General features: G+C 58.9%; 1 protein-coding gene across 1 annotated transcript; it reads right to left on the bottom strand.

The window, feature by feature from the left end:
• Positions 1-1,949: 1,949 nt before the first annotated feature.
• SYNGR3 (synaptogyrin 3) lies at positions 1,950-25,100 on the bottom strand. Its single transcript, XM_075718147.1, has 4 exons — positions 25,002-25,100; positions 11,497-11,737; positions 5,044-5,186; positions 1,950-2,229 (listed from the first exon to the last, which is right to left on the bottom strand). The coding sequence occupies exons 1-4, from the start codon at positions 25,098-25,100 to the stop codon at positions 2,020-2,022; spliced, it is 693 nt and encodes a 230-aa protein (XP_075574262.1). The 3' UTR covers positions 1,950-2,019.
• Positions 25,101-26,314: the final 1,214 nt, after the last annotated feature.

A 26,314-nucleotide genomic window follows, 5' to 3' on the forward strand; every position in this document is an offset into this window, starting at 1 on the left:
CACTGCTGCCGCCGCCGCTGCCGCCGCCGCGGGCAGCAGGGCCAGGCAGCGGGACTGAGCCCAACCTACCCCGATGGCGCTGGGACCTCAACGTGGGTGCAAAGGTGTGCAGAGGGAGCACGGGAGAGGGGTGGGCGAGAGCCCGTGGTGGGGACCGCGGCGGCACGCCGGGTCTTGGTACCGCCGCGCGCGGCCGCGCTGCGTGGGGAGGCTGCAGCGGTGCGGGAGAAGCGTCCGAGTGGGGAAATGCTGCCTGAAAAATCCCCGCGCAGCTCCAGTGGCTCCGGTGCTGCCCGGCGAGCGGGAGGAGCTCAGCTCCAGCAAAGCCAGCCTTGGCTGCAAATGCACATTTTTAACCCGGCCTGAATGGTAGGGGATTCAAGTAATGCACTTTGTCACTGGTAATGACTGCTCCTGATGCGATTTGCTGCTTATTAATTAATGCATTTATTTGCAATTTAGCAGCAGAAATGGGCTGTGTTAACGATGACCAACAACCCGCTGGATGTTTTTGCTACAAGGAGAGCTGGGGCAGCCCGGTAACTATTGCTTGTCACGAGGTCAGAAGGCAGCACGCGACTTTTGCCGGCGTAGACCAGCAAGGAGAAACCCCGGCTCGCTGGGAGCGTCGGGGGCCTCTAAGGACGGAGCTGCCACCGAGGCGGTCGGGAATTCAAGTTTCAGCTCCTTCGCTCAGTCCTTAGTGACAAAGAGCTCAGCTCACGGCCACTGCGCAGGCGGGGAAAGCAGGCAGGTTGCCGACAAGGATCTACTGGATTTTGCACATTTTTTTTTTGACAAGGCAGGAATTTTGCAGCTGAAAACCTGAAACTCAGCCTCTTTCCCGGGCATTTTCCATTCACTCTCTTCTCCCACTATTTGCAAACACGGGGCCGTGTGCCCCCCCCAGGATGAACTTCAATGTTCTGCCTGAATTCTTTGCAATTCTCTGAATTCCTCATTTCTAGAGACCGTACGTGCACACGTAAAATGTACATTCACCCTGCTGCAGCTGACGACAGACGGTGGCTGCTCCAGTATAAAACTACAAGTCCAGCGCCGCTCCTCGCTGACTTGGCCTTCGAGCCGCTGCCGCCCTCCCCTTTTGGGGTGGCAGCTCTGGGGCTGAGCGCGAGGAAGCGCTCAGTGTCGCCAGCCAGAAAACTTTGTAAATTTGCAAACTTTCCCAACCCCCTCGGTGAAGAAGTGGAACTGCAGCGCGCCGCATTTTCCGCTGATAAAATGCTACTCCTAATTAGCAGCCAACTATTGCTGAACCGGTTTCCAGTTTGAAGCGGTAACTTTTTACAGCCTCGACCAGAACCACGCTGAAGCGTAGAAGCAATTTGGATATTCAAGGCAAACCCCAGCCCGCCGTGCCCCCGCCCCATGCCACTTTGCATCCTAAGCTAAGTCTGAAACAGCTGTTCGGATTTGGTTTTTTTTTTTTTTGTACAGTAAATATATACAAATAAAAGTAACACAGACACCGCTTATTTCTTTGTGAATTTGGCACTTTCCACGGACCATGTAGAGGAAAGCTCTGCAGCGGGAGCGGCACGGGGCCCATCTCCCCAGCGCTGCCCACCCACCCTCGCCACCACGAGCCCGATTCTGTGTTAGCTCTGGAAGAACGAGATAAATAGCAACTCCTCAGCTACTGCGTTTTCTGACAGGAAAAGGTATTCCGGGCTTTCCCGGGCGCTCAGCAGAGCCCAACGCCGACCGCCCGGTGTCAAGCCTCAGAGAGGGCATTTATTCATCTTTCGCCACGCGTAGGTGATGGGGTAGCAACCTTCCTTCCTTCCGACTTAGAGGGAACACTGCTTTTAGAAAACCCTTGGACAGGTAAGACAAGAACCAATACCACTGTACAGAATTCACTGCACAACTAGCTAATAGTAAGGAACCCAGCACTGACTTGCCACATTAAGGAAATGGGACTGAATACATTTGCAATCAACCGGTTAAGTGTACTGCACCGTCGGACTCGGTCTGTCGGTCCACGGCCCTCGCCCCTCAGTACGCTGGCACTTGGTAACCTTTCGGGTTGGTGTCTAAGGTCTCGGTGAAGGGGGGGCTCTGGTAGGTCTCTGTGCTCTCGATGCCGCTGCCGGTGGGGTAGCCGGGGTAGGCCGCGTTGGGGTCGGTGGCGAACTGATCGGTGGCAAAGAGCGACATGTCTGTCCCCAGGCGGTATCTCTGCAGCGCCTTCACTGCCAGCGCGACCTGCCGTGGGACGGAGGAGGGTTGGGGGGGTGGCGACGCCGCGGCCAGGACCCCGCGTCCCCCCAGGACCCAGCATCCCTTCGGGACCCCGCGTTCCCCCAGGGCCTGGCATCTCCCCAGGACCCCGCATCCCCCCAAGACCCAGCATCCCCTGGGGACCCCGCATCCCCCCAGGACCTGGCATCTCCCAGGACCCTGCATCCCCCCAGGACCCCACATCCCCTGGGGACCCCGCATCCCCCCAGGACCTGGCATCTCCCAGGACCCTGCATCCCCCCAGGACCCCACATCCCCTGGGGACCCCGCATCCCCCCAGGACCTGGCATCTCCCAGGACCCTGCATCCCCCCAGGACCCCACATCCCCTGGGGACCCCGCATCCCCCCAGGACCTGGCATCTCCCAGGACCCTGCATTCCCCCAGGACCCCACATCCCCTGGGGACCCCGCATCCCCCCAGGACCTGGCATCTCCCAGGACCCTGCATCCCCCCAGGACCCCACATCCCCTGGGGACCCCGCATCCCCCCAGGACCTGGCATCTCCCAGGACCCTGCATTCCCCCAGGACCCCACATCCCCTGGGGACCCCGCATCCCCCCAGGACCCAGCATCCCTTCGGGACCCCGCGTTCCCCCAGGGCCTGGCATCTCCCAGGACCCCGCATCCCCCCAGGACCCAGCATCCCTTCGGGACCCCGCGTTCCCCCAGGGCCTGGCATCTCCCAGGACCCCGCATCCCCCCAGGACCCAGCATCCCTTCGGGACCCCCGCGTTCCCCCAGGACCCGGCGTCTCCCCAGGACTCCGCATCCCCCCGGGACCCGGTGTCTCCCCAGGACCACACGTCCCCTGGGGATCCCACATCCCCCCAAGACCTGGCATCTCCCAGGACCCTGCATCCCCCCAGAACCCCATGTCCTCCCAGACCCTGCATCCCCCCAGGACCCCACATCCCCCCAGGACCCTGCATCCCCCTAGGACCTGGCATCTCCCAGGACCCTGCATCCCCCCAGGACCCCATGTCCTCCCAGACCCTGCATCCCCCCAGGACCCCACATCCCCCCAGGACCCTGCATCCCCCTAGGACCTGGCATCTCCCAGGACCCTGCATCCCCCCAGGACCTGGCATCTCCCAGGACCCTGCATCCCCCCAGGACCCCATGTCCTCCCAGACCCTGCATCCCCCCAGGACCCCACATCTCCCCAGCACCCCGCATCCCCCCGGGCTCACTCCAAAGCGCCGAGTGCACCGCAGCATCCCAGGCGGCTGCTGGCCTCGCTCCGTTAAAGCTGAGAGCTACAACAACCCTGAACCACAACGCCCAACGCTAAAGATGCCATTTCTACGTGACAGGCCGACCCCCAAAGCTCTGCCTAGGGTGGGGGTCGCAGCCTGGGCTCAGCTCCCCGGCCGTGCAGCTTTGTCACCGTTGGCACCGATAAACCCATCTGCTGCGGGCAGGGAAAGCTGCCGAGTCCCGGGCCAGCAAAATAGGTCAGTTCTGCTGAGACTCCTTCGCCCTCTTCCAGGTTGCCCGTATTCAGGTCGCAAACCGTGGGGAATGCGGGTGGCAGAGCTGCGAGCGCACACCACGCTCGCTCTTATTTCAGGAGCTTTCATTAACAATTCAATTAGTTTAGAAATGACAGGCTCGGGGGGGGACGGGGGGGAAAACCTGAGGGCAGGCACCGCTTCCCAACCATCGCCCAGCGCCCGCTCCCCGGCACTGGTTGTGTGCCCAGCAGAGCTCCTGGGTTTATTAGCGGTACCGGCGGAGGGGCCACCGGTGCCACCCCAGAGCCCGGCCAGCCCCCGTGCCGCTGGCAGGGGACCGGCGTCCCCGCTGCCCTCCCTGGGCTGGGAGCAGATGCTGATGGGCTGGGGGAGAGCATCCCACCCAGCTCCCTTGCCGGGCGGCTGCGTTAAACGGGCGATCTGGCAGTAACACAGCCATGGAGAATTGCTGGGAGGGAGCTGGGATTAAAAGAGATTTATTTGGATAATAATAGAGCAGGGAGCAGTTAAACTGGCGAGTAGCCGGAGCCAGGCCTGCTGCTGGAAAGCCTCAGACTATCTTTTGCCCCAGTTCTTTTAAGGCGACACGGAATTACCGCGCATCTTGGGTGCTCTCTGCCTGCCGAAAGCCGGAGCAGGGCTGGAGGTGACGCATCCCTGCCCCGCAGCCTCCGCAGCCGCAGCAGCCCCCCGAGCGGCGCAGGCATCCCCAGCTACACGGGGGGTCCGGCAGCCGTGGGCGAGGGGCCCCGCGGGGTTTTGCACACCCCTGGCAGACAGCCCTCTGCCCCCGAGCGACCCTGGGGATGCACAGAGCCTAAAAGCGGGAGCAAAGGGGGTTTCTGCAAGCCCCTGCCTGCAGGGTGGGCAGCAGAGGAGCCAGCCTGGCTTCCCCCGAGGGTGAGCCTGAGAGCTCCCAAAATCCCCCAGCTCATCACGGTGATCCGCTCCTGGGGACTTGTTTGCTTCCAATCAAGCCGGGGGTCTAACGAGGCCCCAGCGTGCGGGCAGCTCGTGGCTGGCGACGTGTTTTCGACAGGAACGCAACTTTCCAGCCTGAGGAGAAGGGGAAGTCTGGAATTCCCCAGCGAGAGGGGACCAGAGCTGATGCTTCCTGGTTAAGAAACCACAAGTTTTATCTCTGTTTGGAGGGACCGCAGCTTTCCTCAGTACAGCCCCTTGCTGCCCACCAGGATTCACTTCTCCAAACCGTGCCCCAGATTCCTCCTCTCAGCTCAGCGCTGAGCCCAGGGCAGGTTTCATTTCTCCTCTCCCCACCTTCGCTCCGAAGCTGAACTCACCCAGACGATGATGGAGAAGAAGGAGAAGGCGATTGCTGCCCGGGCAGCGTCTGCTCCTTGTGAAACCCCTTTGCCCATCGTCGTCCGCTGCCACTGGTTTGCTAGGAAGCAGAAGGCTACGAACCACAGGAAGGACAAGAAACCTGAAAGAGGAGAGAGCTGGTCAGTGCTGTCCCTGCCCACCGCCGCCTCTGCTGCAAGGCCCCCCCTTGCTGAGGCACAAACACGCCGCTGCCAAGATTTTGCAAATAGCAGCCATGGGCTCGGTGTGCTGCGGCCCAAACGGAGCTGTTTTAAAACAGGCTGATTTGCCGTCGCTGGAAAAACAGGGATGGCAGGAACCTTGTCGGGTCCCCCAGTCTGTTGCCTGCCTGAAGTTTAGCTCGCCCACATCTCAGCCTGATCGCAAAGACCTACAGGGCCAGCACACCCTCTCTGGACATGCGGTCCTCGCGCTCCGCGGGATTTCAGCCTGCTCACAGACCTCAAGGCGCTACCGACTCAATTCCAGCACCCCAGTGTGCCGACCCACCGCTCCCTCCGTTCCCTGGACACCGCCGGCTCTTGGGAACGTTGGGCTGGGTACTGCAAAGCTCACCCAGGAAGAAGCCGGCGCTCCTGAGAGCAGCACTGGGCTGCTTGGAGACGGCTTTACAGCTGTTCTGCGCTGAGCTGTGCCTTGCTCCGACCCAAGGACACAGCCGGAGAGCTAAAAAAAAAGGCAAGGAACGCTACCCCAGGGATATGGACAGGCTGAGATTTAACCCCTGCTCCAAACACGGGGATCACGTGTGACCCTGGGACGTCCGTGCATCCCCCGAGCGCAGCAAACGAGGCAGTGCTTGTCGTCTGCCGTGCCCCGGCCGCGGCGGGGCTGCCCACGGAGCCGAGAGGCACACGGGCTTCACGTGAGGGAGCTCTGCTCGTCCCCGCTGCCCTCCGCTGAACTGCGCTCCTGTTCGCAGCCTCTCTGGGCTCTGCGGGATTGAGGGAAAAACGCTCTGGTGATTACTCCTTACTGGAACCAAAGCTGGCTGAGCGAGATAGGGCTGCAGCTCCCCTAATTCAATCAGCAGCCAACAGCACTGCCTGATGCCAAGGAGCTCAGAAAATAAGTGAAGAAGCAAGCCCCAAGCGCACGGCGTAAGGAGCAGCGATGCTTTCCAGTGCTGGGAAGAGGAGCTGCACAAGCTGGAGCTTTCCACGATGCCGTTTTCAGGGTCCCCAGCTTTCCCGAGCATCCCCAGCGCAAAGGGCCCCCCCCACCCGCCAATTCCGTGTGCCGGTGCACGTGGGGACGCCGAGCTACCCAGCGTCGTCCCAAGGAGCGTAGCACATCAGTATGAGCAGCCACGCCGCCAGTCCCATGAGGCAGCCGGCTGCAAAGCGCAGTCTGACTGCAGGGAGAGGCAAGAAGCCTCCTTTATTCCCCTTTATCTCGCCAGTTGTTCCTAAGTACGGTATCAAATGCAGGCGTGCACCCACATCCAGTGCGAGAGTTACAGGGCTCATCGCACGCCTCGCCTTTAATTCAGAACTGGCTCCTAAACGCAGTTTAAGAAAACGCACTCCTCGTCTCCTCCTCTTGCACGATGGGGCCTGGGGCTTCCCGGCCAGCGGGTGCTTTTGTCTGCCCAGCCGTGCTTGAGCCCTTGAACTGCCCCCTCAGCAACACAAACTCCAGCCAAGATCGTCCAGGCTTTCCTCTTCCAAATTACGGACTAATGCAACAGCCTTGTTTTGCCGAACAGAGCTAATGCCTGCCACCAAAACTGCCCCAAATCTCTGCAAATGCATTTTTCACTTCCCCTTAGGATGACTGCTTGTTGTCAGCGTTAGATGAGACCTCTGGGGCTTATCCCTCAAAGATCATCCTCAGCGACAGAGATGCTTTCTAGCTCCCCGGCTCTGTTATAAAGGGGCTTTGCCAGCCGCTGCCCCACCGCGGCGGAAGCAGATCCAGCCCCTAAATGCGGGCACAGGAAGATGCGTGCCCAAGATACGGCACTGCCTGCAGCTCGGATGACCAGTACGTGGTGAGCGCGGTGGGTAGCGGTCCCCAGGTCTCGGTGCCCGAGCTGCTGAAGCACATCTCCAGACGTTGCACCGCCGCAGCGCTCCCACCTCCAGGTACTTGGGGAGCAAATGCCACAGCAGCAGGGAACATTGCCCTCCCGTGCTTGAGGAGCAAGCCTCAGTCAGGAGTTTCTCGCTCCAATATGCACCTTCCTGGAGGCAGCGGTGTTTAGAAGTCAAAAGACCAGAGATAAAACGTAAGAGCAGCTCCGAACAGGCTAATTCGGAGCCGCACTGGGGAGCAGAGGGATGCTCAGGGACAAGCCCTGCGGCCACGCAGCGCTGGCACCAAGGGCCACGGGGCTCTCCAACAGGACTAGGCTGTGTCACTGGTTTATAGAGGGTGAACGTGTTCGGGAGGACCATTTCTTCATTTAACACTCCATCGAGTGCAGCAGGTCCTCCCTCACCCGCTCCCGGGCAGGACACTACCGCAGAGCACAGCCACGACACGGGGACCGCCTGCCGACCAGCGCCGCAAAGCCCCATCTACCGCTGCTGTCTTCTACGGGTTTTCAAGAGTTAAAATGACATCATGCACATCTCCGAATGTGCACCGGCCGCGCTGGGTATTGCAGTTACCGGCTTCCTCTGCAACACTGAGATACGCCAGACGCTGACCTTCCCAGCGCGAAAACCATTAGCTGCCTCAGCCAGAAACCTCTAGCCGGGGTCACTTCTGCCGCTACCCACGTGGGCTTCCCGGAGGTTTCGCCACGCGGAGACAAGCCTTTCCCCTCCACAACCAGCTCTGCCTGGCTCCCTGAGAAGAGAAAAGATCCCCTCCAGTGCGCTGGGGACGCGGGAAGGCAGGTATCGCTGCCAACGGAGGAGGCATAGAGAGCATCTCCGAAACACCCGCCAGGCGTTGGTCGAAGTTTGGAGGACTGACGCACGCCTGCGGGAGCAATACGGGAACTATTTTTGTTTCTTCTTTTCATTTGTGATCGTGTTCGCCTTCTGCTAGCGCTCCTTTGAGATGAGACCTTGCACCCGATAAGGTGAATCAGACCTGCAGGATTATGGCTGACTCCCCTCGCACCCCGTGCCTCACCGGGACCACGGCTGCGCCCTCGTCCGGCACCCGCACGGTCCCGGTCCCGCGGAGGGGCTGGCAGTGCCTGCACCCAGCCCCCAGGCTATCTGCAGTATCAGGTGTAAGCGGGTGTTTTGGAGGTGTCTGTCGCTATGCATGCATTTTAAAAACCTCAGGAAGAGGGCTGAGCTGCCGGTGGCGCGGTGTGGCTACCTCTGCCAGTCCCGACTCCGGCTGGAAACGGGCACGGTAGCAGCTCTGCACCCACCAGCGCGCTGGGGAAAAGGAGGGTGCCAGGAAGCACCGCAAGAGCCAGCAGATAATTATCGCTTTAGGATCTGCAGACAACAGAGTGCAAACACCAGGAAAGATGCGTTACAGCCATAATTACAGCCTGGTCCCAAGCAAGCGCACATCTACGGGAGCAGCTGTAAGAGCAGATGGAAGAGAAAGTGGCAAATGCCGTTTGCACGGCGCCGTGGCCCTGCCTGCGCCCCAGCGTTACCTCCCAGCCGGCTCGGCGGCTCTGATCTGCCACTGATCCGATGCACGACTCCTCTTTCCCTCAAGCGCAAGAAAGTTGCGGGTTAACGCTTTCATTAACTCCCCCCGCAACCTCCAGCGACAGCAACCGCCAGCTGACATCTGCTTCGCTGGCAGCCGGCATCGGGCTCCTGGGTGACCCGGGCAAAGGGCCAGAAACGACCTGCTTTTCTCACCCCCCGCCCCGCACAATTTGCAATGCTCCCTCGTACCCGAACACGTTCCTCACCCGGTTATTTCCCAGATGCATTTTCGGCTTTTATATTAAGCAATAATGCAGAGATCACAGATGGAGACAAAGGATGAAACAGCTGCAAGGAAGAAGGAGGAAACCAAGCATCCCATCCTTGGTGGGGAGGAAAAAAGAAGGGGACGGCGTAAGAGAGTCCCCCGGGTGAAGTCCCCAGGGTTTATTGACACGGAGGTAGTTAAACAAGGCAAATTACGCGGGTCAGCTCTGCCTCCTGGCAGGTTCGGTGCCCGAGGGTGCTGGGCGCAGCGCAGCGGGGTACGGTGGGCTGCGATCCCTGCAACTGCAGAGGCTTCCCGTGCCAAGGAACCCCTGCGCTTCAGCTCTGCCGCGGGATCCGCTTGGATCGACGCTTATTCCGGGAGCAACCAACTGCCTGGCATTTCCGTGTGAGTGGGTGTACAGGCTGTGGCAGCAGGGCTGTAAGGAAGGTTTGGGGCAGCCATAATTTTAGAAAAGGGAAGGCACAGCAGTAGGAATGGGACAAAATGCACCAGGCAGGAACCCACCCTGACCTCTCCCAGTGAAATGAACCCACTGCTTGTGCACGCAGCGGAAGGGCGCTCTGCACACCGAGCACCCGTGCAGCTAAGGGCTTGCGCCACTGCTTCTTCAAGCGCTGCAGGATTTGGGTGGCAAAGGGACCTCCGGGCGCCACGTGCCCAACCTGCCGCTCCGAGTGGGGTCAGACGGGGAAGGAGCAGGCTGACCCATTCCTCTTGCCAGACCACAGGGACCCGCACCCTCCCTGGGAGCAAACAGGGCAACTGCACGTCAGCAGCATTTCGCCAAATTTGGGCTTAGGAGATGCAAAAACCAGACCTAGGTGCAGACGTGTTCACCTGCGACCGCGGGCTTTGTTACAAGAGCCCCCGACAAGTTTATATCGGCATCGAGCTGGATTTGAGCACAGCGTTTGCTAGGGTGCCCTGTGGGAAATGATTCGTGAAGCGGGGAAAGCGGGGATTGTACGAGAGCAGCGAGAAAGGCAAGGAACTGCTGGCAGGGAGACCTGGGCAGCGTTAAGAGGCAACGCCAGGCTGGAGGGAAGCTCCGGCAGACAGCTCTTTGCAGACCCCGATGGGTGACACCGTGTCAGTCACGGGCTCGCGGCCACACGACCTGCACGTAAGTGATTTATTTTTTACCAGCAAGGAAGCATTTGTTTTCTACCAAGAAGCCCACAGAGGGGACGGCCCGAGGGAGCAAGGCGTCTCTGCCCGGACACAGGCTGAAGGCACGACGCACCTGCAGCACACACACCGACCCCAGCTGATCCTGGGGTAATAAAGTGTCACCGCCGGCAGCACAGCTGCCTTGGGTGGATTTACCAGCGCAGACCTGCGGTGCAACGCTGCAGCCTGTCCCCAGGGCAGAGCACAACCCCCGCAGGGCAGAGGCTTTGCAGGGCAGAAACCATCTTCTCCAGCTCGCTGCCGAAGCCCGGGAATGCGCACGCAATGCGTGACAAGTGCAAAAGAGAAATGAGGCAGAGATTGAGAGCGGTACCATTTCACACATGCCCGGCAGGGGAGAGAACGGCTGTTCCGGGGTGGAAGGCAGGGAGGAGCACAGCCTCGCACCGCGACACGCAGCATCAGCCGGAAGATGGATGCGATGTTCCCCTCCTGTTTGAATTGAAGGGTTGCAGGCGCCGAGCCCCACGGAAGGGGCTGTAAATATCATCTAACAAGGGCTGGATGCCGGCGCTCTAGGACTGTGGAAATAAGCTTTCTAGCAAGGAGAGAACGTCCTTAACAACAGGCAAGTGCAGGGAGGCGATGAGGGATGTTGTCATCTGGGACCAGAGAGCCACCAGCAACGCCTGCGCTGGATAAATCACCTTCAGACTTTGCTAACGCAAGAGCCTGGAAATGGAGAACATCAGCTGCAAACTCAGCCCGGCAGCCGAGCGGAGGAGAGCCTCTCCTGGCTCAAGGCATCCCGCCTGCTCGGGTTCACACGGATGAGCCCCAGGTCAAGGGGCTCGTGACGGCACAGATCCGGGCCAGCCCTTGGGAGCCCCAGACCCACCCGCACACCGCAGTCCTCCAGGCAGCGAGGGATTACAGTGGTACGTAGAAGCCTGTTTCTGCTTTGTTCCAAAACACACATGCACAAAGTGAAAACAGACCCAGCTGTAACTGATGAAACGACATTTGCTTGAGCCAGAAACAGAAGATGTGGGAGGGTAAAATGCCCTGTCTGGTCTCCGAGATGCAACCACCAAGCCTCACTTCTCTGGCTGGCCCCACTGAACCCAGCTCAGCGAACGCCTCCGGGTGCAGAAGTGACACAGACGAGTGGGACACCCCACTGTCCCCGGGCTGCCACGCACCGGCTTCCTCGCTGCTGCCTCCGAGCTGATGGCTGGATGGGACAACCCATCTGCCAGCCCTGCTCTCCCCGCCTGAGGCACACGAGTCGTGCCACGCCGTGGGAGGAGAGGGGAGGACACAAGCGTGGAGCTGCAGGGCACAGCAACGACCCCGCGCTGCCCGCGGAGCCAGCATCGTCCTTGGCAAGCACGGCAAAGCCAGAGACGTACCTGAAAAGCCGAGGTCCAGCAGGACGGTCCGTTTGCGGTCCTTCACGCTGCTGATCTGCTGGAAGTAGAGGTCCACGATAAAGAAGAAGATGCAGCCAAAGAAGGCAATGATGCCAACGGCGATGCCGTAACTGCAGGCACTCTCATTCTCGTTGAAGATGCAGAGCAGCTCGGGGTTCTGGCTGTCCTTGTTGACGTAGCACTCGTTCACGATGGAGCCGAACACCACGATGGAGAAGATCTGCAGAAGGAACGAGAAAACACAACTTGCTGCTGTTTACATTTAACTCTGTTTCCCAACAGCGACGTAATTGGATTCAATCCTGTCTTTGACTCCATGGCAACGTGGCATTTGTTAGACAGAGCCCGACTCCCGCCTGGTCGGTGGCCCAAAGCAATGGGCTGGTGGACGGTACCCAGGTCCTCCTGCGCTGTGAGCCTGCCTGCCTGTCAGTGGCTTGGTTTGCAGAGTATTTTAAGAGATGTTATTCTCCAGACAGCCTGGGGAAGGGAAAAAAAATAAATAGATGGGCCAGGTCTCTGCACAGTCTTCCTGCTCATGCTGCTCTCTGCTGTCAGGCTGTGCTCGATAAACCCCCCTCGTCACTGCGGAGCGGGGAGAAATGAAGTTACGGGGATAAGTGAGTTGCTGAGCAGGCTGACCCAGGGAAGGGCTGGATGCCTTCCAGCACGGACGGGACACGGCAGCGTGGGGAGGTGGGGAGCAGCTCGCCTGGGCAGGGGGACAGGCTGCCCCGTGAACGACAGGGCAATTTTTCGCCTGGCTTAGCAGGGGTTGGAGGATGCAGCGCCTGCACCCGTTACCCAGTGACCTGGTTTCGGCCCTGAGAGGGACAAAAGGGCAGGAGGGTTGCTGGTGGCTGCCCAGGTCCCACCGCTGGGACCCGAGGGTGTTTTACATCCCTGCAGGCAGGGAAGGCGCCGAGGGACAGCACGCAGCCGGCTGCCTAAATTAATAGCATTCACGATGCTGCATGCTAAAGTAATTCCCTTATCCCTCCGACCCCAAAGGCAGCAAGCAGAAGCCGCGGGACCAGCTGCATTACAATTCGCTCTGGAACCCGCTCCGTTAGAGCCTAGAAAGCACTGCACCGCCGTTTGGATTTCAAGGCTGCGAGCAGGGAGGGAAGCAAGGCGTGCGGACGCCCCTCCACCAAGCTGCGAACCTCTGATCTTGTCCCTCGCTTCCAGCACCAGCTCCCCGCATCCCTGCACGCCTCCCCACCCCGCCGGCTCGCAGGACGCGGCTGGAGGCCACGTACGCAGGCGGAGAGATGAGAGGCTCCTCCAGCAAGAGATGAGAGGCTCCTCCAGCAAGCCCCAACGCTGCCTGGGAGCAGCTGGGGTCTTGGGGTACGGTGCAGCTCCCGCTCTGGAAGCCCTGCTACGTCTTCTGCAGGAACAGCACAACACGAAGTGCACGAGACCGAGACAGGCGACAGACAGGGGCAGCAGGCGAAGAGCCACATGATAAACTGCAGCCGGTGGCCTTTGCAAAGTCACCTGCACCTCACCCCCAGAGCTGATGCCCGGCCGTGGGCCACCTCCTGCAGCCCCGCGCTCCCCGAAGAGCGCGTTAGCAGAGCTGGGTGAAACGGAGCAGGAGCCACTATGAGCAAACCATTCGGAAAGCTCTAACCACTCATTAATAGCATCGTGATAGACATTTTCTCCCAGGCACTGGCCAGGTATCTTACTCTTGCCTGCCCCCAAGGATTTAATCCAGATTTCTCTCTGCCAAACTCCGTCCAGCGCTGGGTGAAGCTGCACCAGAGCTTCTTCTGTCTGCAGTGACTTACAGATGCAAGTGTCGCATCAGCAAACACATCTTAGATAGCGTCCACTAACTCTCCCCCAAGTTGGAGGGGACAACAAAGAAATGGATCCGCAGGGGATTGAATTACTAAAACGTGAAGGATTGGTGAGGGATATTTCTTTTCCTCTATAGGGTGTCATCTGAAATAAATGACGAGCAGAAGCAGCAGAGCCTCTGGAGTACGTCCTACCTTAGGTGCGGAGGAGCTCCTGCAAGCAGCCGCCCCAGCACCCCAAGCCTGGGACTTTGCCACCAGCTTCTCGTGCTGGTATCTGCAAGCACGTGATGGACGAGCAGGCTGCACCTCCAGGAACCCGCCAGCAGGACAAGCGAGGGCAGGGCTCGTCTTTAAACCCTTTTAGCCAGGAGCTCGGTTAGTGACGGCAGACTCCTATTACTTCTAGCACTTAACATTCAGGCCAGCAGTAAGCCGTGTCGGGCGGTGGAGATGCTCTGAGACCTGCTTGCTAATTTAGCTGGCATCCCTGAGCTACCCGAAGATGTGCAGGAGGAACAAGACGTCGTATCCAGCCCGGAGACCCCCACGCTGCAGTGCGACAAGGCTGCAGGGAATCACGCAGCCAGGCTCTCCCAAAATGCTCCGTCGCTGCAAGGAAACAAAACGCGGGGGTCCCACTGCAGGGTGCGAAGAGCAGGGCTCACTCCCAACACCCGGCGCCGCTGGCTGCGGCAAAATTCCCCAGGGATTCATCTGCGGGTCTCGGCAGCAGCTCTTTGGGGCTCTTTCCATGAAAACACCTCCTGTGCCTCCCGTGGCTGCCCTAGACCCGCTCCGGCTCTGCGCTGGCCCCTTCCCTCCACAGCCTGCTGAGCCAAGGGGATCAGCATCTCCACCCCGGCAGAGGCGAGCACGCGTCCCTGTCTACGTGACTGGCAGCAGGAGTGGGTTTCTGCACTGGAAACACTCCTCAGCCCCAGGAATTAGCCCGTTCTTGAGTGACGCCCTCCTAGAAATGCGGGCTTCCAAATGTGCAGCTGCGAAATTCAGGTGCAACCTTTGATTTCCCCTGGAGCGTTAACAGGGGATAGAAAGCACGTATGGCCCACGGACCTCTCCACGGCTGGCACAGGGAGATACTCAGACCTTCCTCCTCTCCAAATTTAACCACTACCCGGGGTCCTGTTCCCATCCGTCCCCGGCTCATCTCAGCTCCGAGCACCAGCCACAAGCTCGACGGCAACCCGGGTCGCCCGCCTGCATTTGCACCCTGCTCCTCGCCGGCGCTGCGCTGACGGAGCGCTCGGCTGTCACACCGCGACGGGCACATCACCATCGTCATGCAAGGAACAAGAGGGCTGCATTGTAAGAAAGAAACAACAACAAACAGTAATAATAATTTTCTCAGTCCTTTGGCAGCAGCTGTAATATCAGCAGTTGTAAAAATCTGTTCATAAATAATGCAAAATTGTTATTTACCATCAGAAATAGCAGCAGCATTTATAAAACAGGCCCTGGAAGAAATAATGTGATTCTGGAAAACATGAATAATTGAGAACCTCTGATTCCATGGGATTATTTCTCTGGCAGGCCAGCAAAATCATACTCAGCTTCTCCGGTAAGAGTTTTACTTAGTCCTCCCAGGACTCACAACCTGGAGTACTTCTCCGTGCTTGCGGGTGCCCGTTTCAGCGGGTGCGGGAGGGCTCCCGTAAATACGATTCCGGGCGTTACAGGGCGCCTGGCTGCCTGCACGCAGATTTGCACACCTGGGGCTGTCGAGGGAGGATGGCCAGGCAGCGCCTCGGGGACGGAGATGGAAAGAACGGACATTTCACTGCTTAACCTCAAACTCCACGGGGTTTTGCAAAGCGAAGCATCCTTCTCGTGGCTGGACGACCTGAGCAGCTCACCCCGCGAGACCCCCTCGGCCGGGCGCGTTTTGATGCAGGCAACGTGGGACACGCGGCTTCTTCTCGGGAGGCCAAAATAGTAAGGAATCGCAAGCGCGCGCACTTGATAGAGGCGCTCAAAACATCAGCGCTGGCTGAAATACTCCTGTCAAAACACGCTTTGCAGTGAAAACAAGTCTTTCCATGGGTTTTCTCCCCCTCCCCCTGTGATTGAAATTTTACAGTTTTTCTTAAAAAAACCCAACTAGTGCTGGTAAAAGATTTTAATGAGAATAGATCTGGCGTTGCCTTTCCAAGTATAGGTGAAAATAAAATTTTGTTAAGAAATCGTGGGTAGATGGGGGAAAATGAAACCCACATGATTTTTTTGAAAACTCATACAAAACAAGTGCCATTTTCCAATGACCTCTACAAACCGCACTTGCTCAAACCCACAAGCAGCTCATCAGAGACTTGAAAGCGAAAATACGAGGTCAGATTTTCCACTGCAAGCGAGATTTTACAGCTCCTAAGCAAGGATGCAGGGATCCAGAGGCGTTCCTCCGACTCCCACCTCATCCTGCCTGTCAGGTCGGCCCCCAAAACTGCAGCCCCCGTGAGCAGGCATGGCAGCGACAGGACTCGGGACCAAGTGCCAAGGTCACTGGCATGCACGGCACAGGGGTATCTGTGTCCCAAGGCCACCCACCCTTCCAGCGGGGCTCCTCCACATCTCACAGGCTTTGCAAAGGAGCCGGAGCGCTCGCAGGACGCTCCATCTTCCAGCTCAACAACCCAACACAACCAGCGACAAATTTTGCTCTCGCTGGGTGAACTGGTGCAAGACCCGGGAAGAAAACTGGACTACCTCCAGCCACCCCAGTATGAAATTGCATCCCACCTGCCAAAGCTTTCACATAAATCTGCTCGCAGCTCGGGGTCTCCTGGCCAGGAGTTGCGGGATGCTCAGCCCTGCCTCTCCCCAGCGTCAGAGAGCGGCTGGGAGCCCCCGGCACACGGCTCCGGCGACTCCGGCAGCTCCGGCGGCACAGACCATGAGCGTTCCTCTCTGCGCGCAGCTGCGGGGAGGGATGGGAAGGAGGAAAGCTGTCTTCTCCCATCCCTTCCATTAAGACTTGCACTTCAGCCACACAAAGGAGTTTCCATGCCTTGGTCACTCCCTGGGAGGGAGAACACCGCCGGTCAGGGAGGTGCATAGAATCATACAACCATAGAATCGTTTAGGTTGGAAAAGCCCTTTAAGATCATCCAGTCCAACCATTAACCTACACTACCAAGTCTACTCTAAGCCAATCAAGGGTAGACCAGACTGAACCATGTCCCCAAGTGCCACCTCTGCCCATTTTTTGAACGCTTCCAGGGATGGGGACTCCCCCACCTCTCTGGGCAGCCTGTTCCAATGCTTGACCACCCTTTCCGTGAAGAAATTTTTCCTAATTTCCAACCCAAACCTCCCCTGGCGCAGCTTGAGCCCATTTCCTCTCGTCCTATCGCTAACTACTTGGGAGAAGAGCCCAACACCCCCCCCCTGCCCCCTCCTTTCAGGGAGTTGTAGAGAGCGATCAGGTCTCCCCTCAGCCTCCTCTTCTCCAGGCTGAACACCCCCAGCTCCCTCAGCCGCTCCCCACCAGCCCTGTGCTCCAGACCCTTCCCCAGCTCCGCTGCCCTTCTCTGGACACGCTCCAGCCCCTCAATGTCTTTCTTGTAGTGAGGGGCCCAAAACTGGACACAGCATTCCAGGTGCGGCCTCACTAGTGCCGAGTATGGGGGGACGATCCCTGCCCTGCTCCCGCTGGCCACACTATTCCTGACACAAGCCAGGATGCTGTTGGCCTTCTTGGCCACCTGGGCACACTGCTGGCTCATGTTCATGAAGCGCTTTGGACCAAGATGACGCTGCTCGTGCAAGTGTAGATGGAGCTCACGTTGCACCAAACCAGTGAGAAGCCAGGGACCTCACTAATGAAAGCCAGCTGCCCAGTTCCCCCAGTTTAAAGCTTGCTTCCAGGCAAGAGGGGACACCTCGCCAGGCCAGCGAGCATTTCTGTAACTCAGGACAAAGGGACAGGACTCGGCAGCGATCGGTGACATGGTCTGGGTATGCCGGCCATGACGGACTCTGGCAAATGGCTGGTGCAAAGCCAAAACCAGAGGGGTTTTGAGTATCACCCTAAAAACCTGGGAGGGCACCCTACGGACGCTGCCTACCCAAAGCTGGAGGCTGCGTCTGGGCAGGAGCCTGCAGCTCCAAAGCTGCCTTTGGGCTCCAAAGCGCTGCACCCAGATGCACATCTCGCCCGCTTTCCTTGCTTGCTGCCCATCTCCCATCTTCCCCACTCACCCTAATTTAGGCAAGACCTCTTGCCTCTTTCGCCCTCTCTGGCAATGACTGTCAAATGCAGGGGACAGTGACCGAGGGGACGGTGACCAAGTGCCCCGTGCTGGGGTGCATCGCGGGCAGGCTGCCGGCAAGAGACCGAGTGAAATCTCATTCTTTCCCCGCCAAAAAAAAGGAAAGGGGGAGCCTGAGAGGGCAGGTTCCTTGCCCAGCAGTGTCCAGGCGCTCATGCCCAGGCTGCTGGACCTGCAGCCGCTGCCAGACGAGGGTGGAACCCCGGGTGCTGGCGACGCCTGTGTGCCCCACGATGGAGACCCCATCTGAGGTGTGCATAAAGCTGGGAGACCTGCGGCTGCCTTCTCTGCACCAGATTTTTACCATCTGGAGAGAAGGTGGCTGGCCAGGCTGCCTGGCTCAGTTCTGTAATTATACTTTGCAGATCCGTGCTCTCTCCCAGGGCTTGAGCCAGCTCGACCCCAGGACATGCACATTTTTCATCCACGTTGCTTTTAGCCTTCTGTAGCCCAGGCACCTCCAATGTGCTTAAGGAGACCTCGCGGTCTGAGCCCAGGCATCTCAAGGAAAACAAAAAAACAAATAACGCAAGCGAGCACAAGCTGAAAGCTTCAGTGTGTGAACTGTCAGCCATTTTAAGGTGAGATGTTTCCACGGCTGATGCACTGTACTTTGATTTGGGACCTATAAAAAACATTACCAGAAGGTGTGGGGTTGTAGGAGACTGCAAAACGTTGCTTTGATTACACACGCAAGCAACCATTAACGTCAACATCAAGGAAATGTAATGCGTGAAGAAAAAAAAAAAATAAAATCCACCGCTAATTTGCTCTGCTGTAGCTCACAATCGATGGTGTTGGGCACGGAGAGCCGGTACCAACGTCTGGGGGATCCTTCGCCACCCTAACGCGAGCATCGGCGGGACGGATGCCACCCTGCTCGGCACCCTCCCCTCCCCGAGCCACCAGCCAGCAAGCGAAGGATGGGCTAGCAAATGAGAAGGGAAAACAATTAAGGTTAAATCGGCACAGGCCGAACCCTGCCTAGCACGGAGCGTTTCCATGAGCCCCAGTTAAGCCCTTGCCTCGAGTCGCGTTCGTGCCGCGCGCAGGTACTCTGCGCGGGGATGAGTTAGACCCTTGGCAGAGGACCAGCCCCCGTCAACACCCACCAAGCTCAAATTCTGGGGGAATCGGGTCCCGTGTCCCTCTCCAGTTTATCTTTACAGTTGTCAGTCACGGGGAAGCTTCCAGCGCAGCTCTGCATAATTTATTGGAGGGTGTGAAGACTAAAGAACTACTTTAAGCACTGCCAGATCTCCCACAAGGGCTATGGATACGACCACAAAGGAAAGACCTGACGCAGTTGCTGGCACGGAAGGGTGGTATGATGCTGGCTGCAATAGGTTTATGGACATGTCTACCAGGCTAATCAGCTTGGGAAGGATGCATATTGATGACCACATGACCGATTTTTACTGAATTACTTTTTCTAATGTGGCAAGAGATGCTGGCTGAAACACAGCGCCCATTCAAAGTTCCTAATCTAGTAATGTCTGAGCACATGGCAAGCCAGCAGCGTTCTGAACCGGTGATGACAGGAAAATGATAATTTAGCAGCATTTTAAGCTCAGATGCAGTGAAACTTCTGTATAATTCCATTACCAAAAATGTTAAATTTAAGTTCTGCCTTTAATCTACAGCCCACGAAAAGAGAGAATTAAGCCGGAAACCTGGTGACCCTGCTGAAAAGCAGCCAAGACCAAAGTCCAAAGCAGCTAAGGTCACACTAACGATTCTCAGCATCGCCGTGGGCTCCTTCGGTGCCAGCCCAGCCTTGCAGCTCTTCTGGAAGAGTCACGAGCGCCCAAGAGTCAGTGAAGCCCCTGAAGACCATGGGAGCTATTGGGAGCTTGCAGCACTGGGGCTCCCACCTCGTACTTCTTGTCGACGTCTCCTGGAGGGTTCCCAGCCCGGTGCTGGGTGCGCCAAGCACCCCCACCTGCGTCTGCAGGATGCTGGGAGCAGGCAAGGCTTGCGCCAGGGAGGGAGCTTTCCAGGCTCCAGCGCCAGCCCTGCCCAAGAGCTGCCCTGAAAACCCAAACCTACGCCCCTGTCCTGGTTTCGGCTGGGATAGAGTTAGTTTTCTTCCTAGTAGCAGGCACAGTGCTGTGGTTTGGATTTAGTAGGAGAAGAATGCTGATAACACGCTGATGTTTTTAGTTGTTGCTCAGTACTGCTTATGCCAGTCAAGGGCTTTTCAGCTTCCCATGCTCTGCCAGGGGCACAAGGAGCTGGGAGGGGGCACAGCCAGAACAGTTGACCCAAACTGCCCCAAGGGCTATTCCATACCATACGGCGTCATGGGCAGTATGGAAACTGGGGGGGTTGGCCGGGGAGCAGCGATCGCTGCTGGGAACTGGCTGGGCATCGGTCGGCGGGGTGGTGAGCAATTGCATTGGGCATCACTTGCTTTGTATATTATTATTATTATTATTATTTTATTGTTACTATTATCATTACTATTTGACTTTATTTCAATTATTAAACTGTTCTTATCTCAACCCAGGAGTGTTTCTCACTCTCACTCCTCCGATTCTCTCCCCATCCCATCGGGGCAGGGGCAGTGAGCGATGGCTGCGTGGTGCTGAGCCGCTGGCTGGGGCTGAGCCACGACAGCCCCGGAGCACCTCAAACCAGCACTCCTGCAGCTTTCGCTCCTGTGAAACTCCTCAGAAGGGAGGACGTGCTCTGTCCTGAGGGTGCAGGGTAGCAACAATCCCGGAGCCATATTCTTCTTCATTCACTGCCTGGCTCTTGGGCTCTTGAGCTTGTTTTTTCTAATGAAAATAAACACGCCTTTCACTGTGAGCACAAATACCGCCCTTTCCATCCCTCTGGAGAAACAAAGTGAACCTGGACCAGGACGGAAAGGGCACGCTCCCTCCCTCCAAGAGCCACCACCTATTCCTAACACATCCAACCACCACCCGGCACATCCCTTACCGAAGTCACAACTCACCAAAGCACATTTGCCTTGCTGAGAGGCAATGATCTGCTGCATTACGGACTAAGACCCATATCAGCGCAAAGCCGAGCACGTAAAGACTTTGCTGGATCTGAGCCGAAGTAACCTCTGGTCATAAAAGTTCCCTGCCGCATATCAAAGACTACAGGGACCGCCGCTTTGCCGCTGTGCCTCTGCCAAGTAATCAGATTTCCCTACCCTAGCCCAGTCCCTTAATAAAGGGTTTGCTCTTAAAAGCCTAAAGACTATTGCAAGGAAAACACAAACAAAGCGCTGAGCCTAATGCGATAAAATACTGCACAGGGAAAGCTCTCTCCAGTGATCCAAGTGATGAACTACAAATTCATTCAACTTTAAGAAAGAAGAGAGAACAGCAGCAGGTAGGGTCAGGCAGCTGCCGACGCGCTGGTTGCAGGCAAGGTTGTGCAGCTGTGCGGGTCATGCAGGCAGCAACAGGGGGGTCACTGGAGCAAGAAACGATCATTTTAAAGAAAATACTTAAGTATGCCTCTATGTTGTAGTAAAACAGGGACCCGATCTCCTGCTGAGCTCCACAGAGGCAGAGGGAATGGCTGGGCGGGTGGAGGGAGGCGAGAGCGGCTCAGCCGGCGGGACAGGGCACCGCGCTTTTACTGTTGCTCTTACTGAAATTCACGGGAATTTCTGAAAATATTTTCCAGAACTGCTTTTAAAAGTCACAGCTAAACCGATGTTAAATGAACGATGCCCCTGCAAAGCTGCGTGGCCACTTGAAAGTCTATCTGGTGCTGGCAGGCACAGAGAAAGGAACTCATGATTCTGCAGGCATCCTTCACGAATATCGAGTTTGTTTTGCTGTGCAAAAAATGTCTGAAAAGGAAACCACAAGAATGATCACATCTCCATCTGACAAACTGCATCAGACGGAGGGGGAAGAGATGAATGAGGAACTGTTAAATGGTTCTTTCCAGCTTTTGATTTTACAGCTCATGCCAGGAGTTCTTTTTTTCCCTTCAGATACTCAGAATTACTACTGTAGCTGTCAGAGAGAGGTTGCTGTCTGAGGTAGAATCAGGAATCCCCTTTTGCCATCACTTACATTTGGGGATTTCTACGTTGAAGTCACCGTTCACCGGCCAGTCCCTTCGATGTTCGCCAGCATGAGATCTGAACCCACAGCCCTGAAGCAACTACCGGAGTCACAAAACGGAGCCGGACCCAACTTTGGCTCATCGTGAAACCCCAGCAGCGGCCATCGGCCCGATCGGCACCGAGTCGCTCGCATCAGGCGCGTGAAGCTGGCCCCAAAGGCTCGTGGTGGTTCTCCATCGCCCGTACTCCCACCCAAACCGGGACATCTCAGGCAGTTCCCTCCTTTTCTCACCAAAGGAGAGAGCGCAGCAAGGGTTAGGGCTCCGAGGTTTGATCCAACTGCACGGGTTAAACATGGTTTAAAAAGATGCAACGGCAAAGCACAGGAAGGAAAACCACATGAAGAAAACTCACCCCGCTACCTAAACTCAGTCATCCCCAACACCTCAGTCAAGGGCTTTCTGCATAACCATCCACGGCTACGTGCAGGCACAGGCAGCTCGTTCCCGCCGGGACGGCAAGCAGGAAAGCCCGGGAAGGTTTCTGTTTGCCTTGTGCATCAGGGGCTGTCATGGTGGGGTGTTGGTCCGTGCCACCCGCCCGGCCGCCAGCACGGTGCAATACGGAGCAGACGCCGACACGTGCCACGGCGCTGCCACGCTCTCCCGGGGCGGCAATTCCGAGTGTCAGGGCAAACAGAAAGGCAGAAGAGACCTCACGGGCAAACTTGTTTGGCTGCCGCCTCCATCCAAGCTCTCCATCTCGACGTGGGTCCCATCTGGCAAAAGCAGCACAGCAACCGCTCAGACGGAGCCCGGGCACAGGTTGCTTTACAAAACCCGCAAGAAACAGCGATGGCCGTGCAGGCAGGTGGGCAGGAAACCTCCACTCACGCCTCTCACCTGCCTGAAGTCCCTGCTCACGCTGGAAAGGAGCCGTAAACGCTGAACTGGTTTAAGATACAGGTAACTGGACTGCAACAGCCGCGCGAAGGCCAGCCGGGGCCCTGAACCCCCAAGCCGGAGCGGCGATGGAGAAGGGTCCCCGACAGATCTGCCAGCAAATGTGAGACCTGGGAAGAGCGGTCCAAAGGGCTTTTAACGTGAGCTTCCACAGCCTGACCCCCAGCCCACTGAAAAGAGCAAAAACCCTCCCTCTGAGCTCTGCGGGCTTTGGAGCCGACTCCAAATATCGCAAACATTTACGCTTGGGACAGCACAGCGCGCATCCCACGTTTGTCCACGTCAGTGCCCCCCTGCGCTTGTTTAGAATTAAGTTGATGCGTTTCTGTGGTTGTAAGCGCTCGGTTTTCATGGATTCCCTGTGAACGCAGAACCGTGAAACGAGTGACTTTGCCACTGAATAAACCAGCCAGCAAATATATGCACGAATATTTTCTAAGCTGGAATTTTTATTTTATCTCTGTATTCCATATTCTGTTCCTGCTTCCCAGCAACGTCTGATCCCCTTCTGTATGACAAGGATGGTGAGCTCTCTGGGTGCATATGGCAGATTTATTTTACAAGGTGCCTAACTCACCATCAGTGGGTCAAGAATTTATCTCACTGTACCCAAAACAAACACCACTGCCAACAGTTTGCCATTACCACTTGAGGCGGATCCGGGTGGATCCAGACCAAGTTTTCTGGACTGAGGCAATGCTTCTACGAAACGCCTGCTGCCAGGTGCCCAAACCCTGCCCAAAACACCCCATCCAGCCCAAGCTGGATGCTCCAGATCCATACCTGGCTGCCGTTCTTCTCCAGTAATGGAGTCGGGGGCTTTCTCAAAGCCCTGGAAAGCACGCTGGCTCCCATCCAGCAAAACACTTAAGCATGTGGTTTAACTTTAAGCATGTGATTGCAGCTGGAATTGCTCATGTGCTTAAAGGTAAGCGCACGCTCCCACGTTGTGCTGTACAGGGCCTCGGCCGGGGCACCCCGCCCTGGCGAGCCCCACAGACGGACCCACAGACGGCCGTGTCGGCTGGCGGGAGGGCAGCCGGCGGGGCAGCACCTTCTCATCGCCCCTTTTTCACTCGCTGCCCGCGTTTGGCACTGCTGAAGGTGACACAGAGCCGGTGCGGGCGGCCGAGGGAATGACACGGGCGAGGATGAGCCCCCCAGGCCCAGCTCGGCTCACCCGCAGCCTCTGGCCGAGCACCGGAGCCAGGAGCCGGCCGCGGCCAGAGCCGGGCAGACCCTCCCCATTGGGGGCTTTTAGGAAAGGCCAGGCATTGCCAACCTCCCGGGGCCATGCACGCCTGCAGATCTTAGCAGGTAAAAGCCAGGCTGGGGAGGAGAATTGGTGGCTGCCCTTAGCCCTCGGGCAGCCGGGCACCGCGGCCCCGGCGAGCATCAGTGCGCAGCTTCCCGAGCTGCTTATTCACGGAGCATCGGCGAGCGAAGCCTTCCCTGAGCAGCTGCACAGCGTATCCCACCGCCCGCGCTCTGCTCCGCGGCAGGAACTCGTAGATGGGAAATGGCCCAAAAAGATGACACCCTTTCAGAAGAACGGGGGAGCCGGGCAGGGCTGCCTCTCCGATTTCTTCCGCCACATGCACACATGCATGGAGTGGGGAAGGAAGGAAAACATCCTCTGCCTCCCGATTCACACCCCGTGCCCTTCGCTCAAGCACCGGGGACAAAATTGGGCAGGGGCAGCGGCACATCCACCCGCCGCGCGTTGTTGCCCTGTTCCCAAGCAACCTCCCTGCGAACACCCACGGGAGCTGGCCAGCCCCACGCCGCGGCCAGGACCCGAGCAGCCCTGGCCACCACCCGCCGCGGCTGCACCAGCGCCGCACGGCTGCAGAAGCACCGCACGCTGCACGGGCGCTGCACGGGCGCTGCACAACGCAACCGGCACCGCACGCTGCACGGGCGCTGCACGGGCACTGCACAATGCAGCCGGCACCGCACGTTGCACGGGCACTGCACGGGCACTGCACGGGCGCTGCACAATGCAACCGGCACCGCACGCTGCACGGGCGCTGCACGGGCACTGCACGGGCGCTGCACAACGCAACCGGCACCGCACGCTGCACGGGCGCTGCACGGGCACTGCACAATGCAGCCGGCACCGCACGTTGCACGGGCGCTGCACGGGCGCTGCACGGGCACTGCACGGGCGCTGCACAGGCGCCGCACGGGCACTGCACAACGCAACCGGCGCTGCACCCTGCACGGGCACTGCACAATGCAGCCGGCACCGCACGTTGCACGGGCATCGCACCCCGCACCGGGCGCCGCACCCCGCACCGGGCGCCGCACCCCGCACAGGCGCCGCCCGGTGCCGAGCCCCGCGGCCCCGTCTCCCCCGGCCAGCCCGGCCGTTCCGCCTTACCCAGCTCGTCACCCGGAGGATGGTCTGCGGCTGCTTCAGGAAATCCACGGGGTCGATGGCCCCCCCCGCCCGGCCCGCTCCGAAGGAGGCTCCCTCCATCTTCCCCCGCCGCCCGCTCCGCTCCCGGCCCCGCCGCGCGCGCCCCGCGCCGGCCGCGCGCCTGCCCGCCACCCCCCCCCCGCCACCCCCCCGCGCCCCTCCCGCGTGGGCTCGTCCGCAGCGCCGCGTGCGGGCAGCGGGAGGAACCACCCGCCCGGCCAGGGGGGGGGGGGGAGGGCGGCACCGTGCTGCGGCCGGGGGCACCACAGTATGGTCGTGGGCACCGTGCTACGGCTGTGGGCACCACAGTATGGCCGTGGGCACCGTGCTGTGGTCGTGGGCACTGTGCTGCAGCTGTGGGCACCACAGTATGGCCGTGGGCACCGTGCTACGGCTGTGGGCACCACAGTATGGCCGTGGGCACCGTGCTGTGGTCGTGGGCACTGTGCTGCAGCTGTGGGCACCACAGTATGGCCGGGGGCACCACAGTGTGGCCGGGGGCACCGTGCTGCGGCCAGGGGCACCACAGTATGGCCGTGGGCACCGTGCTGTGGCCGGGGGCACTGTGCTGCGGCTGTGGGCACCACAGTATGGCCGTGGGCACCACAGTGTGGCCGGGGGCACCGTGCTACGGCTGTGGGCACCACAGTATGGCCGTGGGCACCACAGTATGGCCGGGGGCACCACAGTATGGCCGTGGGCACCGTGCTGTGGTCGTGGGCACCGTGCTGTGGTCGTGGGCACCACAGTATGGCCGTGGGCACCGTGCTGTGGTTGTGGGCACTGTGCTGCGGCTGTGGGCACCACAGTTTGGCCGGGGGCACCACAGTATGGCCGTGGGCACCGTGCTGTGGTCGTGGGCACCGTGCTGCGGCTGTGGGCACCACAGTATGGCCGTGGGCACCGTGCTGTGGACGGGGGCACCGTGCTGCGGCTGTGGGCACCACAGTTTGGCCGGGGGCACCACAGTATGGCCGTGGGCACCGTGCTGTGGTCGTGGGCACCGTGCTGCAGCTGTGGGCACCACAGTATGGCCGTGGGCACCACAGTATGGCCGTGGGCACCATGCTGCGGGCAGGGGCACCACAGTATGGCCGTGGGCACCGTGCTGTGGCCGGGGGCACCATGCTGCGGCTGTGGGCACCACAGTATGGCCGTGGGCACCACAGTGTGGCCGGGGGCACCGTGCTACGGCTGTGGGCACCACAGTATGGCCGTGGGCACCACAGTATGGCCGGGGGCACCACAGTATGGCCGTGGGCACCGTGCTGTGG

The sequence above is a fragment of the Pelecanus crispus genome, chromosome 11 (assembly GCF_030463565.1).
Source record: "Pelecanus crispus isolate bPelCri1 chromosome 11, bPelCri1.pri, whole genome shotgun sequence".
In the NCBI taxonomy this organism is placed as follows: domain Eukaryota; kingdom Metazoa; phylum Chordata; class Aves; order Pelecaniformes; family Pelecanidae; genus Pelecanus; species Pelecanus crispus.

Excerpts from the sequence above, each read along its gene's own strand:
- SYNGR3 (XM_075718147.1), bottom strand. The coding sequence starts at position 25,100 with ATGGAGGGAGCCTCCTTCGGAGCGGGCCGGGCGGGGGGGGCCATCGAC. Across the intron at positions 11,738-25,001 it reads TCCTCCGGGTGACGAGCTGG|ATCTTCTCCATCGTGGTGTT; the intron begins GTAAGGCGGAAC and ends TTCCTTCTGCAG. Across the intron at positions 2,230-5,043 it reads TCTTCTCCATCATCGTCTGG|GTCGCGCTGGCAGTGAAGGC; the intron begins GTGAGTTCAGCT and ends GTCCCACGGCAG.